General features: G+C 37.0%; 1 protein-coding gene across 11 annotated transcripts in view; it reads left to right on the forward strand.

Moving 5' to 3' along the window:
* Ryr2 (ryanodine receptor 2) overlaps nt 1–16,768 on the forward strand; it is a 505,092-nt gene that overhangs the window by 409,455 nt on the left and 78,869 nt on the right. For 7 of the 11 annotated variants that reach the window (XM_078023113.1, XM_078023103.1, XM_078023102.1 and 4 more), the window contains 8 exons: nt 1,048–1,140; nt 4,429–4,599; nt 6,107–6,166; nt 8,864–8,998; nt 12,116–12,150; nt 12,845–12,958; nt 14,846–14,942; nt 16,274–16,377. In XM_078023113.1, the coding sequence (XP_077879239.1) occupies nt 1,048–1,140; nt 4,429–4,599; nt 6,107–6,166; nt 8,864–8,998; nt 12,116–12,150; nt 12,845–12,958; nt 14,846–14,942; nt 16,274–16,377 (809 nt within the window). The remainder of the gene's footprint in view (nt 1–1,047; nt 1,141–4,428; nt 4,600–6,106; nt 6,167–8,863; nt 8,999–12,115; nt 12,151–12,844; nt 12,959–14,845; nt 14,943–16,273; nt 16,378–16,768) is intronic. The other 4 variants (XM_078023107.1, XM_078023109.1, XM_078023111.1 and 1 more) reach the window with 1 other exon arrangement.

Consider the following 16,768-nt stretch of genomic DNA (forward strand, 5'->3'; position numbering starts at 1 on the left):
CCATTCATGATGTTATACGTGATGTAGAGTTAACCCACAATTAATTCTACTGTCTTTCCTACTCCCTTTCCCCCCTCATTTCTCTTTATTTTCCTTTGTCTAATCCATTAGATTTCTATTATTCCCCTCCCCAAACTCCTAAATAATTCAGCCTTTGGTTTTATGGGATTGGCTTATTTCACTTAGCATGATAGCCTCCAGTTTTACCCATTTACCAGCAAATGCCATTTTTTTATTATTTATGGCTGAATAATATTTCATTGTATATGTATACCACATTCTCTTTATCCACTCCTAATGAAGGACACCTAGGTTGTTTCCATAGCTTTCTATTATGAGTTGAGCTGCTATAAACATGGATGTGGCTGCATCAATATAATATGCTGTAAATACAACATTTTTTTCCCTTGGGGAATAGAGAATACTCAACTATATCAATCACTAAGATACAAAAGAAGCTTCTTTAAATTTATATGCAAGACATATTTTTGGAACTTAAAATCAGCAAGTTTTTAGATGGATGTCTAGGAAAAAAAGCAGAATATCTTTTTAATCTCACATACATATTTAAAATACAAACCTATTAGTATGTGTTGTATTCATTCCCAGATTTTTAATGATTTTGCCATTTTTTGTGTTTTTAATTTTAATTCATGCTGGATTGATATTTTAAAAGTGGGTGAAGTATCTGACAGAGTAGAAAGTTGCGCTGCAGCTATGTGTGCCTTTTACCTCAGGAGGCTGTACCTGCAGTCACCAGGGAAACTCGGGCTGCAGGACCCATCCTTGTCACTGCCTGACTTGTGGCTTAAACTTTCTGAACCAGGGTGCCCCTCTTTAAGACACACCTGCTGTCTGTGGCTCCTCTGATTGTGAGCCCTAGCCACGCCCCCTCATTACACACTCAACAAACACTTGCTTCCTTTCTTGATAAGTTGTACATAAATTAATACCCATTCCTGAGAAACTTTTGGCTCTTATGTGACCTCTAAGTACACACTTCTTTTCTGAATAGTTAAAACTGAAATTTCCTTTATAACTTCTTAGAATTTCAAGAGAGAGGAGCAGAACTTCGTTGTGCAGAATGAAATCAACAATATGTCATTCCTCATTGCTGACACCAAGTCAAAGATGTCCAAGGTATTACTGCGATGTGCTTCATTGCTCTCTCCTGGATGGGTGGTACTTGGATTTGTTTTGGAGATTCATAACTGAACTCTGATGGGAGTGTTAATGTTATTTACTGATGAAAAGACACATAATGTTTTAGAGTTCCCAGGACTAGTTCGAGTCAGGTCTAGTAAGACACACAGACACAGACAGGACTCGCAGGAAGGAGGAAGTTTCTCTCACAGGTCTCTAGAAGCAGGGAGCAAACTTTGCAGAGGAAACACAAAGACTGCACCTGGGAGAGGGTAGTCCAGAGCCTTGACTACACTTTCCAAGCGAGGCAGGGTAAGCAACTGTCAGACTGGCTTATTGCTATATTTTTCATGGGCTCTGGGGCATCACTAGTTTTCCCCCATAGCTGGCCCTGGCATGATCAAGCAAGTGGATAGTCACCCAGAGCATCAGAGCTTGCTAGTGGAGGTGCTGTTGAAATGTAATAATTTGCCCCAATCATTTAGAGTCAGGTTCACTTTTGTAATTAGTATGTTTACCATATTTTTTAAAAAGTCTCCTTTTTATCTGGCTATTTCAGTGTCAGAATATAAAAAAAAAAACTCCTTGTAAATCCCCACTGAAAGTTTATATGGTAAATATAACAACAGAGTAAAAAAATATATACAATGAGTAAAGATGTGCTCCTATTTAAGGTGTGGCTCAGGATAGGGCTCAGCTTTGAGAGGAGATGACCATGAGTGCCCACTGCCACCTTGTAACTGCAAAAGTTCAGCTACCCCTGAACCTGCAGTCCATGTCAGGAAAGGGATTCAGGTTACTCCTTAGCCAGCTGGTAGGAAACAGTGGTGTCTGTGGAGTGCCTCACAGACGGCAGGCACCCACAGGAACCAATATTGCTGTCCTCACAAAACCAAAACATTAATGTTCAAGTGAATACCTACCACTCATACGGGTGATGAGCACTGAGATAACTCACCAGAGTGGGGAGTGGATAGAATGGTCCAGGATTGAACTGATAAGTGAGGGCTTCAAATTGGCATTGGAAACTGGGCAGTGTCTAGGTGGTCCATAAGGAGAGGAGGGAGGAGGACATCTCACTTCATGCCAGGTGACTGTTGGGCGGAAGGCCAGCTGCAGCTCTGAAAAGTGACCTAGTTGGTGCTGTTCTTCTCCTTTTCTATTAAATGTAGGGCTATTTTTCATATTTATATGTGAAAAATGTGAGAGAAGAGGGCTCAGTTTTTTTCCATTTTCCTTCTTAAATATGACCATATGTTGGCCATGTTATTGCATGTTCATATTTGATCCAAATGTTGGACAATAGACTGAGAATGAAGATAGTGTACAAGTTCAATAACTGGAGCAGTTCTTCTTTAGTTCTCAAGCAGCTCCTGTGGTGAGGCTGCCTGTTTAGTGCTAAAGTCACAGAAGGGACAGAGCAAGTCTGGCCAGTACCCTCACAGAACCCCATGTTTTGGGGAGGAGACAAGCAAAAGGCCAGCAATATATACGTATAAGAGGATATTTGATTGGTTGTAGATTTAATTTCTTCATACTGTGATTTCACCCATAAATGTCCAAAGATTTGCTACTCTTTCCAGTTGTAGATTTCCTAGGGGATAAAAATCAAGATTATTATGTGAGCATAAGTAGAATCTCTTTGTCTAATGTTTCTCACAAACAGAACAATACAGTTGATTTAAATTATTTTTATTATCAGATCATTTCAGTAGTTATAAATATCAAACCAGGTTGCTAGGTACAGCAACTGAAAGCAGGAGAATTCCAAGTTTGAGGCCAGCTTCAGGAATTTAGCAAGACCCTATCTAAAAAAAAAATTAAAACAAAATAAAGGGCTGGTAATTTAGCTAAGTGATATAGTACTTCCCTAGCTCTAGAATCAATTCCCCAGCACCCTCCCCCCATACACACACAAAGGAAAACAAAAATTAGTATGAGCTCTTTTTTCTTATATAACCTTGAGACCAAAAGAAACACACAAGTTAAAAATAAAAGAAAACTCCAGTGCTAATGATATTCAGACTTTAATATAGTAGGTTTGCTGAAAATAATAAGTACTGAATAGACTATTTGCATTTTGTATCAATTTAATTTTTAGGATGAAGGTCCTTCATTTGGGTAATTACTTTTATTATTTTTATTTCATTTCCTTTTTAATAAAGAGCTCATTTAAAATTACTTATCCATTAATTTTATGTATTAATCAATTTAATAGTACCAATAATTCTTCATTGTGTTTTTTCTGATAAATTTATCAGCTTAATCTTTTATACATTACTACATATAAAAGTGAGATCCATGCATCTTTTTGGAACATAAATATGATGCTTATTTCTGTTCTTCTGAATAAGGAAAAACATTTGTATGTTAAAATTTTCCTTGGATTTTTCCTTAGATAGCCCAATACTATTTATTAAACAGTGTCATTATTATGAAACTACCTTCCCAGTTTGAGTTATTGCTGCAAAAAGAAACTGTATGAAGAAGTGGATGAGGGCAACTGTTTTAATTTTCATATCAGAACATTCTTAACATAAATACTCACTTCCCAGTGAAAATCGGGCTATCTTTCAGGGTGACCTTTGGCACTCATGTAGTCCTCAAAGGCATCACGAGAGCCCTGAAGTATCGTGGCAGTAGATTCCCTTGTAAGCTGTTGATCCAGCTAATTATGACTCGTGATGAAGTGCTCACTGGCCTATCACTTTCATTTCTACAGATAGGAGTAGAAACTCTAGGGAGTCAAGTTTGCAGACTACATAAAAGGAAAGTGTATTTTATAATAGTTTTACATGTACCATACATTTTTCAATTTTATGTGTGTGTATATGGGTGTGTATATACACATAGTATGTACATGAACAAAACGTACTGTTTATATATGTGTATCTTCATAGCAAAGCAAGTATTTGTCAAACCAAACCAAAAAAAATCCTTTTTAGCCTCAAGTTTCTTTATCTCCTGCACTGAAAATTAGAAAATATGCAATTTCTGAAATTACCACAGAATTCTCACATTCTGCCTTCCTATCACCATAGTGTGCCTTGTTCTCCAAAGATTACATGCATGCCAGGGGTTATAATGACCTAGGAATCTGAAAGTAGGACTTATGTAAGGATGCTAAGAAGGGAAGAGAAAAATGTCCTCAGAATAGTAGGACTTTGAAAACATAAGGGCTAGCACAGAATGAGAAAGATAAAACAATGATCAAGTCAGAGAAGGTTTGTGGTTGTGAATGGGAGAAAAACAGGTCCTGATCCTGGCACTTCTCTTTGTTCCTAGGCAGCTGTTTCTGACCAGGAAAGGAAGAAAATGAAGCGCAAAGGAGACCGCTACTCTATGCAGACTTCTCTGATTGTAGCAGCTCTGAAACGGCTCCTGCCCATTGGGTTGAACATCTGTGCCCCTGGGGACCAGGAGCTCATTGCTCTGGCCAAAAATCGATTTAGTCTGGTAAGCCTCCTCCTCTCTCCATTGGTAGCAATCATCCACCCTGCAGACTCTCGGGTGTTTCTATTCTTTGGCTTCCTGCTCTATATCAGTATTTCATTTTCATTCAATGCTTCATTAAGCAGCTTTTCTGCTCAGATTCTAGGACTTAAATCAAAAACTGTCTCTCTCTCTTTTTTTTTTTTTGAGATCATTTTTAAGCTGGTCAATCACCTCCAGGGCATATTCAGAAACCAAACAGAAAAGACACAAATCTCTGGTAATGAAAACAAATGGATTACATATGAACTCATATATAAAATTTGTGATATGTGGCATATTCAAATTTATGAAAGGTGAATTTTCAGTGTTAGAAGCATAATTTATCATGCCCACGGTGCTTAGCTAAGGTGTTGACGTTTACACTGACAGCTGCTGTCCTCTGCAAGCATCAAGATTTATGTTTTCAGGATTCTTTATGTACTCTGATGTTCCTCATCAGTATGCAGAGAAGGATGCAATTTTTCAAAAATATACCTGAAATGACTATTTTATGCTTACATAAATTGGAGGACATGTCCTCCCTGCCCAGGTTCCTGAGAAGAATCTGTAGTGCACCTCTGAGCCTAGCGGATGGAGGGACAGTTTTGGGGAGTGGGCTGCAGAGGTGCAGCCCTGTTGACTCTTGTCTGATTCTGCAGACACACATTCCTTGCTACTGCTGGGTCAATGAGGATGTTGTGAGGTGCTAAGATTGCTTTCTGGAATTTGGCAGAAAGCTGTGGAAAGGCTTCTGTTTGAGCCCAGAGAAATGTGCTGCTGTCCACCTTATTGGAATGAATTGGAAGCCCAGTTACTTTCAGTCTTGACGTGCTTTCTCTCAGGCCAAAGAGTCCTTGCTTTGTTTCAAGCTACAGCAATATAAAACAATTACATGAAGGAGAAGGCTCCATATTTGTGGCCTTTATTTTAATAAAGATGTTTGTCAGATGGACACTATTTTAAGTGATATTTGAGTTGCTTTTATTGACTTGAGACACTTGACATGTTTAAGATTCATTTTCAGTTCGCTTTTTCATTTCTTTGCCAAAAAAAAAAAAAAAAGACTTTACAAGAACAATTTTAGAGGAGGAAAGTTTATTTGGGAGCTCATGGTTCTAGAGGTCTCAGTCCATGGACAGCTGGCTTCATTCCTTGAGTCTTAAAGTCAAGCTGAACATCAGAAAGGAAGAGTGTGGCCCAAGGGGAGTGATTCACATGATGATCAGGAAGCAGAGAGGGGGCTTCACTCACCAGATTCAAAATATATACCCCAAAGGCATGCCTCCAGTGACCCACTTCCTCCAGCCACAAGTTACCCACCTTTAGTTACCACTCATTTAATCTCATCAGGGTATCAATTCACTGATTAGGTTAAGACTCTCATAAACTGATCATTTTGCCTCTGAATTTTCTTGCATTGTCTCACACATGAGCTTTTGAGGGATACCTCATACCTAAACCGTAACAGTTAACATGTATTTCTTGACAGAAAGACACAGAGGATGAAGTACGAGACATAATCCGCAATAATATTCATTTACAAGGCAAGGTAAGCCAAATTTTATTGTAATGCACACTTAGTATCTATAAATTAGTTAATTTCTCTTTAGACTAAAACTATAAATAATGTTACTTTATCAATCAAGATGGTGAAAATATCTTAATTAGTCATTATTGGACTTGCAAATTCTTTTATATTAAGATCCTAAAGGCCATAAATTTTATATTTGTAAAGTAGATTGTTACAAAATGTCAGATTTTGAAAACAACTATGACAACAGTTGAAATAAAGTTTGGATTTAGCTGAGTTTAAGGGTTTGGGGACTTGGAGACAGATATCAATAAAAATTAGAAATTTTGCACTTAGTGATCAGAAATCAAGTATGTGTACTCAGGAGTTATTAGTTAGAAAGGATACAGAGAGAATTGCCGCAAAAAGAATAAGAGTTTATCTAATGTGAGAAATGTAAATTCAGAAAGAAAACCTGGAGATTGATGTAATACCTACTTTTTAATGACAGGTAAAAGAAGCATTAGATGTAGTTGTGTAATCCATTGAGCACTTACTATTTGGAATTTTTTCATACCAAAGAGTATTCTTTTGTTTACATTTAATAAGTCTAACTATTAGTTCGACTCTTATTAATTTTTTTCTATTCTTATGACCTTTCCAAGAAATTCAGTCTCCAGCTGAAATGCATTTGCAGAGTTTATAGTACAAGTTTTTCCTCCCCTTTAGTGAAAGACACTGTTTTTTGTTTGTTTTTACATGTATGAGTGTTGGGGAAAGTGTGGACCTATGAGAGGTTGCAGGGGTCCTCAGTGTCCCCAGCCACGTGTGGAGAGCAATTGGCCTCCTTCAGTCACTTCTGTGTTAGAGGTTAGAAATATTCAGTGTCTCTGAAGAAGAGATATGTGCTCATCCTAGAAGATGGCCAGCTAAAGATGGTTATTACCTGGATAAGTTCTTCCATTGTGTCCCGAGGGTCATTTGTACCAATAATCTGGACAATTTATATAATGTATTGAGGCAAAAGGAAGAAAGAGGAGCTCAGAAATTTAAAATTTTGTAGTCAGTATTTTACTTCCCAAAACAAGACCCCTGAAAGGAAAGTGGTAAGAAGTATATGTTTATTTTAACATTTTGGTCTATACTAGTGCTAGGAGTGAGGCATACATATTAAGGAAATATACACACTTGCAAAATCAAGCTCCTTCTTAAATACACTGTCTTGAAATTGTAAGGCAAATCATCCTGAAGCCAGTGGAATAATTTTATGTTAGATAAAATAAAGATTCTAATTTATCTGATATATTTATCTATTAAATACAAGTAAGGATGCAGATTCAAATCTAGAAATTCCAAAGTACAGTCTGTGGATCAAAAAGTCTACCAAGAAAAGCATTTTATTTCATCAGAGGACAATTGGTGTATAAAAGTCACTCACGTACAAAGCTCAATCTCTGTTTCTAAATGAAAGTTATTTTTGGCATTTCAAATTGTGCTTTCTTAGGCTAGCGGTTTTGCAGTATTACATGTTGTCCATTTGCTTCTGCTTTATACACTCAAGCTCTCATTTTTCTCATTTTTTTTAGGGGATGAGTACTGTGGAGTGAACTTAGGGATACTCAACCACTGAGTCACATCTCCAGTCCTATTTTTGTATTTTATTTAGAGACAGGGTTTCACTGAATTACTTAGTGCCTCACTTTTGCTGAGGTTGGCTTTGAACTCATGATCCTCCTGCCTCAGCCTCCTGGGTCGCTGATATTACAGGTGTGCACCCTCACACCCAGCTCAGTCTCTCATTTTTAATGGAAATTATGAAGTGGAGGATAAAGAAAAGGGGTTGCCTTTTCTGCTTCTGATGATATAGTTATTCCCTTTGATTTCTTTGGAGCAAGATGCTTTATCCCAGTAAGATGCTTATGTTGGTCAGTTTTTATGATTTACAGTAACCTTATTAAATACATGAAGACATCAATTAGAACTTCTATGGAGGAAATTTGATGGTATTAACAAGTGAAGTATGTAGACTCCCTTATTATGAGTGTGATTTCTAGAGATCTCCAATGATTTATATGTAATTGTAAGCTGTGGTGTAAATTCCTATGTTTGCAAATAAATGTGATCCTATATAGGATCAAGAGTTGGAATGTGTGTGGGAGAAGGAAAAGGTCTAGGGTTGCCCTACCCATTCTCTGTCCATTGGTAATTCTTTCTAAGCCCTAATGAACTTTATTTGTTTAGGGAATCCTCTCAGCCTCCCACAAAGTAGATTGCATCTCATGGTGCCCCGTATCTTTTTAGCATTATCCATTACAATGGTAAATGTTCACTTTTACCTGTTCTCTCCACCAGATGATGAGTGCAAAGACTTACCTGTATTTCTCTCTGCATAGTGCTGCTTTGGTTTTTTTCAATTGTATATTTTTAAGATATACAACCTGTTGTTCTGGTATACATGTACATAATGAAGTGATTACTGTAGTCTAGCAAATTGCATATCCATTTCCTCAGTGGTAGGAGCAACTTCAGTCTGTTCTTAGCCAATTTTCAGAATGCTATGCAATGTTACTAATTGTGGTTACCATGCTGTGTATTATTCCCTTAAACTTATTCATCCTGTGTAGATGCAACTGGCAGTGTCTAACTCTGTGCTATGTTGAATAAATAACTGTAGTTAGACCCTTGCCTCTTAGCGTGTCACCTTTCATTTTATTTACTTTTCTCCTTTCTCTGCAGTTAGAAGATCCTGCTATTAGATGGCAAATGGCTCTTTACAAAGACTTACCAAACAGAGCAGAAGATACCTCAGATCCAGAGCGGACAGTGGAGAGAGTTCTGGATATAGCAAATGTGCTTTTTCATCTTGAGCAGGTCAGAATTTTTGTGGATTTGATTGTGTCCACCTTAGCCACTTAAAAATGTTTTTTGAAAGGATGTATGTTAATTATGTTAACTATGGGCCCAAATTATATATATTCAGCATGCTCATTATAAAGAATATGATTCAGGAATGCCCAGTATTTAATAAGCACAACTTTCAAGCTTATGATTTTTGTGGCAGTGTATAGATAATGTATTTCAGGATGTCAAGGCCTTTTTTTTATTGCCTTTTAGTTATTTCTAAAATAGTATAGATAATTAAGATTAAATACTTAATTCTAAATCCTTTCAACAAAATTTTCAGGCATTAAACTTGATCTTAACTATTTTATACTTGCATCTTTTTATTACTGCTATGACAGCGTATCTGGTGTCTGGTCCTCCATGGGTTTCATAGTTGAAATATTTTGCTTTCTCTTACTCCGTTAGTCTTCCCTTTTATCACAGATACTTTTTGAGTTAATTTCCTCTGAGATCAGGGACAAATTACACCTAGAGAAGAGCAATGCCCTTGTGAGAAAAGTGTTTCTAATTTCCGGGTGTCTCTAATTCACTCTACAGAGTTTGCTGTATATTTTGTTCCTCATTCACTCCCTTTGCTCAAGAATTCCCAGAACAGTTGAAACATCCTCAATTAGAAGGTTATATCTCTGTAAAAGTGGTCCTCTGGTGACATAAAATATATGCAATGAAAGTTTCAGTTTCTGTTTTCAGTCCATTTAGTGAAAAACAGTAGAGTGAGGGAGCTCAGGGTGATTGCAGTAGAGCTGTAAACCCCTGGGCCTCAGTGACCTGATAGACTTGGCTACTTAGTGCTAAACATGAAATATAATGTGACCCATGTTATCTCATTTTGCCACCCAAGTGTTGTATGTGTGTGTGTGTGTGTGTGTGTGTGTGTGTGTGTTTTAACAATGGGGATTAAACCAAGAGGTGCTTAATCACTGAGTCACATTCCCAGCCCTTTTGATATTTTATTTTGAAACAGGGTCTCCCTAAATTGCTGAGGCTAGCCTTGCAATCTTCCTGCCTTCTGAGTTGCTGGGATTACAAATGTGTGCCTCCATGCCTGGCTAATGTTTTTAACGTTGTATCTCCTTTAACCATACTTAAAAGTATTATCATAGTGATAATGACCATTTTGCTTTGAGATTGACTTTATATTATCTGAACTTCCATCCCTGCCCTGTTAAATAACAACATATTATCTAATTGTCCTTTTTTTTTTTTAAAAAAAGAGGCAATTATTTATTCAAAAACAATGCAAAACAAGCCAAAAGTTTGCAAGAAAGGGAAGTACATAGCTATAATGAACCATGTTTACATTAGTGCAAGCAAGAAGACTGTACTATAGCCATAGCAGAAAAGAACAGGAAGAGAAAGAACCAAGGCTGCAGGGTAATACAAGATGGCTAAATTCTCATCTCCCATTGACTGTCCTTTTAATTTCCTTCTTGCTTATTTACATGTCCCCAATGCTATTACTGCTACAACTCCACTTCAGGAGATGACTACAGCTAGGGTGCCCTCAGGCCACATAGATGTTGGCTTGCACTTACACGTCTAAGACCTTGAATCTTGCTGTTTCCCCTGAACACTCCCTTCATGTTTTCATGAAGTATTAAAAAAAAAAAAATCTCATTAATCAGCAAATAAAGGAACTTGAGGTAATGAAGTTTTGAGTTATATGTATGAAGCCAGAGACTTGTATTTTAAAATTTATATACATATTTAATGAGATCATTAAGTGTTAATTAAATGGTTACTGGAGGGTCATTTCCAGCAGTATACTTGTCATGAATTTTTAAATGTTTTTTTTTTTTCCTACACAATCTGGATTTGCTTGGATGAATTTTAGGTAAATTAAATGAAGCTCATTAAAATCTGGATATATTTTATTATATTTACAATAAAGGGAGTATATGTTCACAAGGATATTCAGTCTTGATAGATGAAGATATTTCTAAATTAAGGTTCATTTCACTACACATCCTCTCCTGCTGGGACTCTCAGTGGGTGCACACTCCAGGGTGGCTGGTGCCCAGCAGGGTCCCATGACTGAGTGTCCTCTGAGCACCAGGAGCTCAGGGTCTCTGAGTACCCAGACACAGAACCAGATAAATACACAACAAGTCAGAAGAACTAGAATATAAAATGAGCCAAAGGCATGTAAAAGTAGCTAACTTATAAATTTGTTTATTTCCATGAGTGGAATGTGTCCCTTTGACACTTTTAATGTTAATTTGTAACTGAGTTACAAAGACAGTTTTAACTTGCTGAAGCCATTGCAGAAGCAGTAGGTGTGCTGGGCTCTGGGTGTGGCTTAGGAATGTGTGCTGAGCAAGCACAAGGCCTGGGTTCACTCCCAGCACCAAACAAACAAATCAGACACAATGGTGTACAGGAAATACTTGTTGATTTAGTTTCCCTACAGGGTCCTAACTGTTGGGATGTGTGCTTTGTGTTGTATATCTGGTCGTTCTCAGGAGGGCTGACTGTCTCCTGTGCAATTCCTGATCCTCATTCTCTAGCTGAGCTCACACAGGAGCACATCAGGATGCTCAGTGACAGGCACAGGGCACAGGGCACCTCTAGGCCACAGTTCCTAGAGACCCTTTTCCTTGATTTAAGGAAAGCCCACTCCTCAAGGTCCTTCCTCCTATGATACCAGGCTCTGCCAGTGGAGAGCCTCCTGATGGCAGGAGCCTTTTCCAGTCAATGCCTGGGTATCTCATACTTGTTTCCTGACTACATCCATCCCTATTCTGTGAAAAGCCACCTGTGTACAGTCTCAGCTACCAGAGTGAACTGGAAGTTGAAGTGAGTCAGATCTAACATACTGCCCTTGATTCTGTCCTGCTCATCCAGAAGAAAATGAAGTGGGCCTTTGTTAAAAAGCTTTATTGATCCTATAGAGGGAACAGGGTCACAGAAAGAAGTGCTTTACAATTAAACAAACAAGTTGCCTTGCTAAATTTTTGAACTGCTAATAGTCCCAATGTTCTTAATATTTTCTAGGCATTTTTATGTTCATATTTTGACCTTTTACTGCAAAGGATAGTAAATTCAGCTTTTTGGGGGCTAACATAACATTCTTATTTCTTCCAGAAATCTAAATGTGTTGGCCGGAGATATTACAGTCTGGGAAGTACAGTGCTCAATTGCCTAGAGATTACTAATGAATTTAGAATCCCTTGCTGGGATTCTTTTTCTTTCTAATAATTAATCTCTTTTTCCTCTTGAAGTTCCAAATACCATTAGTTTAATGACAGCTTGCTTGCCTCATTTACTGTGACTTTTGAATTCTCCTTTGTTCCCGTCTAACAAAATACTTACATACTTTAACAGTTTTTGCAAAGTTACATCCCTTTCCTCCCTCCTGGCACTCTTCTCAGAGCCTTGTCATCTCTCATGTTAAGGAACACTAGAGTTTTCATTAGCTCTATTTGTGATTGCTGCTCTTATGGTAAAATTGGTTACAGTAGATACAGAAAAAAGAAAGGGTAAAATTATTTTGTGTAGGCAGAAAATATATTTAAGAATCTAAGAAAATTTTGAGAATTATGTGCAAATGATTTTATGTAGAGTGCCTTTATGCTTCTTTAACATTAGAGATGACAAAGCTTCTGAAGTATGTACTACTTGGAAAATGTAATATTTTCACTTTTGTTTGAAATTATCTCAAATTTAGCTTTGGGTAACTTTTAGATTGTTGACCCTTACTGCAAATAATTTTAAGGTACTTTTGGAATTGGACTGAAAAGGTGTAGCTCTTCAGTGTTGTATTTGGGGGGAGCCTGGGGTGTAAGTTTGCATGTTTTGTGTCATCCTCCCTCAGGTGGAGCATCCTCAGAGATCTAAAAAGGCCGTGTGGCACAAACTACTCTCCAAGCAGAGGAAAAGGGCAGTGGTGGCCTGCTTCAGGATGGCTCCCTTGTATAATCTGCCAAGGTCAGAATTTTAAAAATACATATAACAGCCAAATTTAGATTTATTATTCTTCTGTGTAATTTTGGAAGTGATTTTTCTTTGTTGGGTATTTTTTGGAGAACTGTGATCTGTAATGTAAGTGTTAATTGATATTTACACACTGAGGAGTATCTGCTCATGTGTATGAGGCCTTGTGGAGTAGTCGGGAGTTCATTATTTGAAGTCAAACTGTATTGATTCTGATCTGGGCATCTCAGCTTCTCTGCTGGATGACATTGGTCAAGTTACTCATCTGAGCTCACAGCAGTTTCCTCATCTGGGACCATGACAGGAACTGACTTGTAGAGGTGTTCAGCTGATATAATGGATCAGTATGTACAGTGTGCTTAGAAGTGAACTTGGCACCATAAATATAGCCATTGTTAGTATTTGTGTAATTATTAGCATTTGAGGAAAAGGGCTAATCCTTTACTGACTTATGGAATAATGTAAGTTTGACAAACCTACCACCTTCCCTTAGAGGTGTTATAGACATACTTGTGAATAGAGAAGCATCTGTGCCTTGTAACAGAGCTGCATCTCTGGTCCCCTTGCAAGTGGAACAGCTTCTCCTTTTTGTTTGCAGGATACATTTTGCTTTTTGTTGTAGCACTTTCCTGTATTATTGTGCAAGTATTTATCTCTGATTCAACTTCATGTTCCTTTAGAATGTTGTTTAATTTTATATTTTCAGCACCCTGGACAGCAAGTGGTGTCAGGACATTCAGTTAAAGTGTTTGCAAAGGTGCATAATATAAGGCAATGAAAACCATAAAAACAAAGTGTCACACTTTTCTCCTCTACTCAGCCATGTGAATTCCTTATGATCAGATCATGCTCACTGAATGTAAGATATACTAGCCACCACCTCAGACTATGTGCTGCTTCTAAGCTCTAGAACCACGTGGTGTCACCAGGTGGTCAAATAGAATATTAACCTTGAATTCAAATTCCCATTCCTTTTTTGGTTACTCCTATGTGTCATTCTAAAAATTTCATCAGTTTTCCTGTGACTTATTCCCATCAATATCCTTCCCTTGGTGTCACCTCTTTATGTCACTTGTTCCTTGCTTCATATCAAGTGAGATGTTATGTTGCAGGAGTCCTCAGCCCACTCTTCTCATCATTGAGCTCAGTGTCCCATCCTGCAGTGCCATCATTCTGTCACCCCCGCCATGCTCTCTCACGACATTCTCTTATGGCCATGAAGTTTTCATCTGATCTTACAATGAAATCTTACCCACATCCCTCATTATTGTCGTGTTATCACCAACCCTTCCAGTCTTCGCTGATGTTTCATTTCATAGCTGGCCATTCATTATCAGTATCCAAGGTTTAATCTTTGCACATACACTCCCATAAACTTCACTTAAATATGTTTTGATTTGGAATCCTCGGGACTCACATTTAATATTAACTTGAACACAGATTAATTCATCTATTGACATTTGTTACATCATTTATTAAGAGTAACTTTATTTAATGATAGCTACCATTTAATGCATGTCTTGTGCTTCACATTCTTTATTTCATTATAAGTCTTAAAAACTGAAATATAGATGAAGTTATTGTAGTTTTCAAAATAAGAAAAAATGAGAGTAGAGAAAGTTGAATAACTTGATCAATGTTACAGAGCTTAGAAATGCAGGAGTTAGGATTTAAATCCAAATCAATATGTGATCTGAGAAACCTTGCTCTAATTTGCTACAAAGTATTACCTCTCAAGAGGAGGATGAAGAATAGAAAGTTTATTTTTACTTTATATTTTTAGTGCACAGATAATCCAGTAATAAAGCACAGCTAAATTCCTTTTTAATTTTATTTAAAAAAACCCAAACCTTTGTTTGAAATTGTGCTTATCTTTTTTAGGCATCGGGCTGTCAATCTCTTTCTTCAGGGATATGAAAAATCTTGGATTGAAACAGAAGAACATTACTTTGAAGATAAGCTGATTGAAGATTTAGCAGTATGTTTTTAATGGGGTTATAAAATGAAAGAAGGTTGGAGCATGGTGGAATAGTGTCATCACAGATTATTGAAGAAAAAACATTATTGCACTACATTGATCTTAGGAAACTTTTAAATCTCAATTGTTACTCAATTGTTAAGCATTTATGGAAAAAGTCACTCTTATTTCCAAGAGATCTCATCAATATCAGTTATTCAGAATTTCAGATGACTAATGCAAGTTTACTACTAACAAAACCTGGTTCAGTTATTCTTTTAAATTCTTCCCCAAAGCCGCTAAAACTCAGAACCAGGATATACTATAAAAGTCTGATCTATAAAGAAGTTATCCACCAAAAATACATTCAAGACTAACAAAATGTAGCCAGTTTTTTAAAGTCCATGGGGCAGAAGATGCTAGAGTGGCCCAGAAGAGGAGCCATGGGAAGTGTGGTGATAGCCAGCAGAGTCTCCACTGACAGTGCCCAGAAGCTGGTATTGCCTAAAGCACTGCAGGTCATCATCTTGTATAAGTTGAGGATCTTTTCAAAATCTGATGAAGGAAATCTTGCTAAAAATAAAATTATAAGCATACTGTCCCATCAAAGTTTGCAGGCTAGTCAGAGGCTTCATGATTCCCAGTTGTCTGAAAGTTACTTTTTTATGTCATGAATTCTCTGGGAATATAATGGATAAACTAATTTAGTTATTAAAACCTGGCTCTTATTGCCTCTGGGAATTTTTAAATCAATTTTGTTTGAATTTAGGCTCAAAGCAAACATAAATGTTTCGATATCTTATAGAAATTTGCTTGGTACATATAACATTAAACCTTAAGTCCAGGAAATAAACCATTGATATAAAAATACAATCCGTTCAAATGCATGAGTTAGTGGAGACATAAAATTCATTCAATAAAAAGTCAGGATTATTGTTAAATATCTCTGAAGGTATGGGTGTAGCTCCATGGGTAGCGTATTTGCCTAGCATTCCCTGGGTTCAATACTGCAAAAATATTGAAATAATTAAATATGAAAAGGGATCAAATATCTCTGTTTTAAGCTGCATAATTTTACATTGTCAATGAGATTGATATGAACACATTATGTCATATTTATTTACACAATATATATTACATATAACACATATACATATGTGCACATATTTATACACAAACATACATTATAGCATGTATAGTGCACATAAAACATATAAGTGTGTACCCAAACATCTACAATAGGAAATGAAGGGCTTCTCTTTTATTGTTTGGTCCTATCCCTCCTATTGCTCCTGAAGTTGAATGAACATTTCTTCTAAATGTGAAATTTGATAAATCTGACTTTCTTATAGAAACCTGGGGCTGAACCTCCAGAAGAAGATGATGTCGCTAAGAGAGTTGATCCTCTACATCAGTTGATCCTTCTGTTCAGTCGCACGGCTTTAACAGAGAAATGGTATGGCTGGGGGTTCACAGGAGACAGGGAGGATCAAATAAAAGAATCCATGTCTGAGTATTGTGTGTCATTGTTTCATGTTTCAGTTTCATCTTGTATGGAGAGAGTTTTTAAGGCTGGCATATACCCTTGGATCAACATTCATTCAATTTCATGCTTTAATATCTATGAATTCTGGTTTTTCTTAACAATTTTATAATTAACTGGTTTAGTTGGTTCTGATTTCTTATGAAATGGATTTTCTGTTTATCACAAACAGAATTTATAAATAAAACAAGAGAAACCAAAGAAAATTCAAGTGCCAAAAAATATGGAGGCTAATAGCAACCCAAGATTTCCAGGTAAACTGTGTCTCCATTGCACAGTGGGTCTTTGGAAGCCTCTGAGGTGG

This window comes from Ictidomys tridecemlineatus, chromosome 10 (genome assembly GCF_052094955.1).
Source record: "Ictidomys tridecemlineatus isolate mIctTri1 chromosome 10, mIctTri1.hap1, whole genome shotgun sequence".
Taxonomy (NCBI): Eukaryota; Metazoa; Chordata; class Mammalia; order Rodentia; family Sciuridae; genus Ictidomys; species Ictidomys tridecemlineatus.